We start from the raw sequence: 1,128 nt of genomic DNA, 5'->3' as shown, positions 1-1,128 counted from the left end.
ATACCCAAAGGAGTCTCAGAGCGGCTTACAAACTCCTCTCCCTTCCACACCCCACAACAGACAGACACCCTGGGAGGTAGGTGGAGCTGAGAGCTCTGACAGAGACTGCTCTATTTCAAGAACAGCTGTGCCAGAACTACGGCGTGCTCAAGGTCATCCAGCCAGGTGCAAGTGGAGGAGGAGTGAGGAATCAACCCCGGTTCTCCCAGATTAGAGTCGGCGCACTTAACCACGACACCAAACTGGCACAAAAACCAACTCAGAGAAACATGATCCACTACAAAACATCTGGGTGCCCTAATTTATAGTGTGGTGATGTTACGACTTTCCCTGGCTTTCTAGAACCTTCCTGAAGGCCCCTTTCACCTCCTTGTTCCGGAGGCTGTAGATGAGGGGGTTGACCATAGGGGTGATGATGCAGTACATGGTGGAGATCAGGGTGTCAGTCTCTAAGGAATAACCCGTGCGTGGACGGTTATAGTTAAGTGAGCCATTACCAAAGTAAACTACGACAACAATGATGTGAGACGCACAGGTGGAAAAGGCTTTGCGCTTGCCAGTGGTGGAACGGATCTTCAAGATGGAGGACAGGATGAAGATGTAGGAGAGGATTGTGAACAAGAAGGGGGCCACACCCACAAAAAGGCTTGTTATGTGGCTTGCCAGTTGATTGATATGCACATCATTGCAAGCAATTTTCATCAGCGGAGGAATATCACAGAAAATGTGATGAATCTGGTAGACTCCGCAAAACTGCAACCTGGAGCTGAGAGCTGTGTGGAGAGCAGCGTCTAGGAAGCCCCAGACCCAGGTGGCAAAGGCCAAAATGGCGCACACCTTGGTGTTCATAAGGCTGGAGTAATGCAAAGGCTTGCATATGGCGGCATAGCGGTCATAGGCCATGACGGCCAGCAACGCAGCCTCTGTCCCCGTGAAAGACATCAGGAAGAACACCTGGGCCAGGCACTGGTTGTAGGTGATGGTCTGTCGCTGACACAAGAAGTTCACCAGGATCTTGGGGACTGTGGTGGAGGAGATGCAGATATCTAGGAAGGAGAGGTGGCTGAGGAAGTAATACATGGGTGTATGGAGGCTGGAATCCAGTTGAATCAGAGTAAATATCATGAG

At 50.7% G+C, this 1,128-nt stretch overlaps 1 protein-coding gene across 1 annotated transcript; it reads right to left on the bottom strand.

Annotated features, from left to right (window-relative positions):
• Nucleotides 1-318: 318 nt before the first annotated feature.
• On the bottom strand, nucleotides 319-1,080 carry LOC107106929 (olfactory receptor 5V1-like). Its single transcript, XM_015407145.1, has one exon. It carries the CDS (start codon nucleotides 1,078-1,080, stop codon nucleotides 319-321), a length of 762 nt encoding a protein of 253 aa, XP_015262631.1.
• Between the last annotated feature and the right edge of the window lie 48 nt (nucleotides 1,081-1,128).

This window comes from Gekko japonicus, unplaced genomic scaffold (assembly GCF_001447785.1).
Source record: "Gekko japonicus isolate JY-2015 unplaced genomic scaffold, Gekko_japonicus_V1.1 scaffold3543, whole genome shotgun sequence".
Classification (NCBI taxonomy): domain Eukaryota; kingdom Metazoa; phylum Chordata; class Lepidosauria; order Squamata; family Gekkonidae; genus Gekko; species Gekko japonicus.
Note: the sequence above shows the minus strand (reverse complement) of the source record. Positions and strands in the feature narration are given on the sequence as shown.